This window comes from Helobdella robusta (genome assembly GCF_000326865.2).
Source record: "Helobdella robusta unplaced genomic scaffold HELROscaffold_11, whole genome shotgun sequence".
NCBI classification, from domain to species: domain Eukaryota; kingdom Metazoa; phylum Annelida; class Clitellata; order Rhynchobdellida; family Glossiphoniidae; genus Helobdella; species Helobdella robusta.
The window spans coordinates 3,237,965-3,238,693 of NW_008703617.1; the positions used below are offsets into that span (position 1 = coordinate 3,237,965).

General features: G+C 26.9%; 1 protein-coding gene across 1 annotated transcript; it reads right to left on the reverse strand.

Annotated features, from left to right (window-relative positions):
* Positions 1 to 203: 203 nt before the first annotated feature.
* On the reverse strand, positions 204 to 727 carry HELRODRAFT_147555 (hypothetical protein; the record flags this gene model as incomplete). Its single annotated transcript, XM_009012920.1, has 3 exons — positions 204 to 281; positions 467 to 515; positions 627 to 727. Coding segments are annotated over 3 exons (228 nt in total), but the record flags the coding sequence as incomplete, so codon positions are not given.
* Positions 728 to 729: the final 2 nt, after the last annotated feature.

Below are 729 nucleotides of genomic sequence, written 5' to 3' on the forward strand. Positions count from 1 at the left end.
TTACAGAAAATTTAGTATATAACACATTTTTTAAATTCATACTTGATAGATTTGAATGTTTAACAATTTTTAAAAATTTATGCATAATGAATATATGTAACAAAACTCAATGCTACTGAGATGCTACATAAAATACGCATCTAACGTTTTTGTTTGCCAAAAACATTGTAGTACTGTGAGACATAAGTTATTATTGACAGGCGATCGGGAACTGTCAAGTTCACCATATCTTCAGCTTCCAGAAATGGCGATATCCCCAGTTTTTCACCAACTGTAAAAGCCTTTTTTATCAAATCAATGTAACAGTTATAAAAGTTTTAATGTAAAACTGAGAATAAGATAATACAAGTTAAGAAAATTTGCAATAAACTAATTATTAAATAGTTATTCATAATTAAAACATCTGCAAGCATTTAAAATATACATATTAATTAGAAATAAATATGACAGAATAAATTCTCATTACCAGTTTATTATTCCCATATATATCTTCCTTCTTCAATGAATCAAAATTTCTACAATTGAGATAAAATAAAACAAGTTTGAAAGAAATTAACTAATCCATTTTTAAAGTAATATATCAAATTAAAAATGAAAAAATAAAATGAAATATGAAAGAAACAAACATTAGATGAGGATGATATCGATGTATGATGGCACAGAATGCCAGGCCATCTCTCCAGGAAGTTGTCATGTTCACTATTTCCACATCCCTGTAACCTTGACATG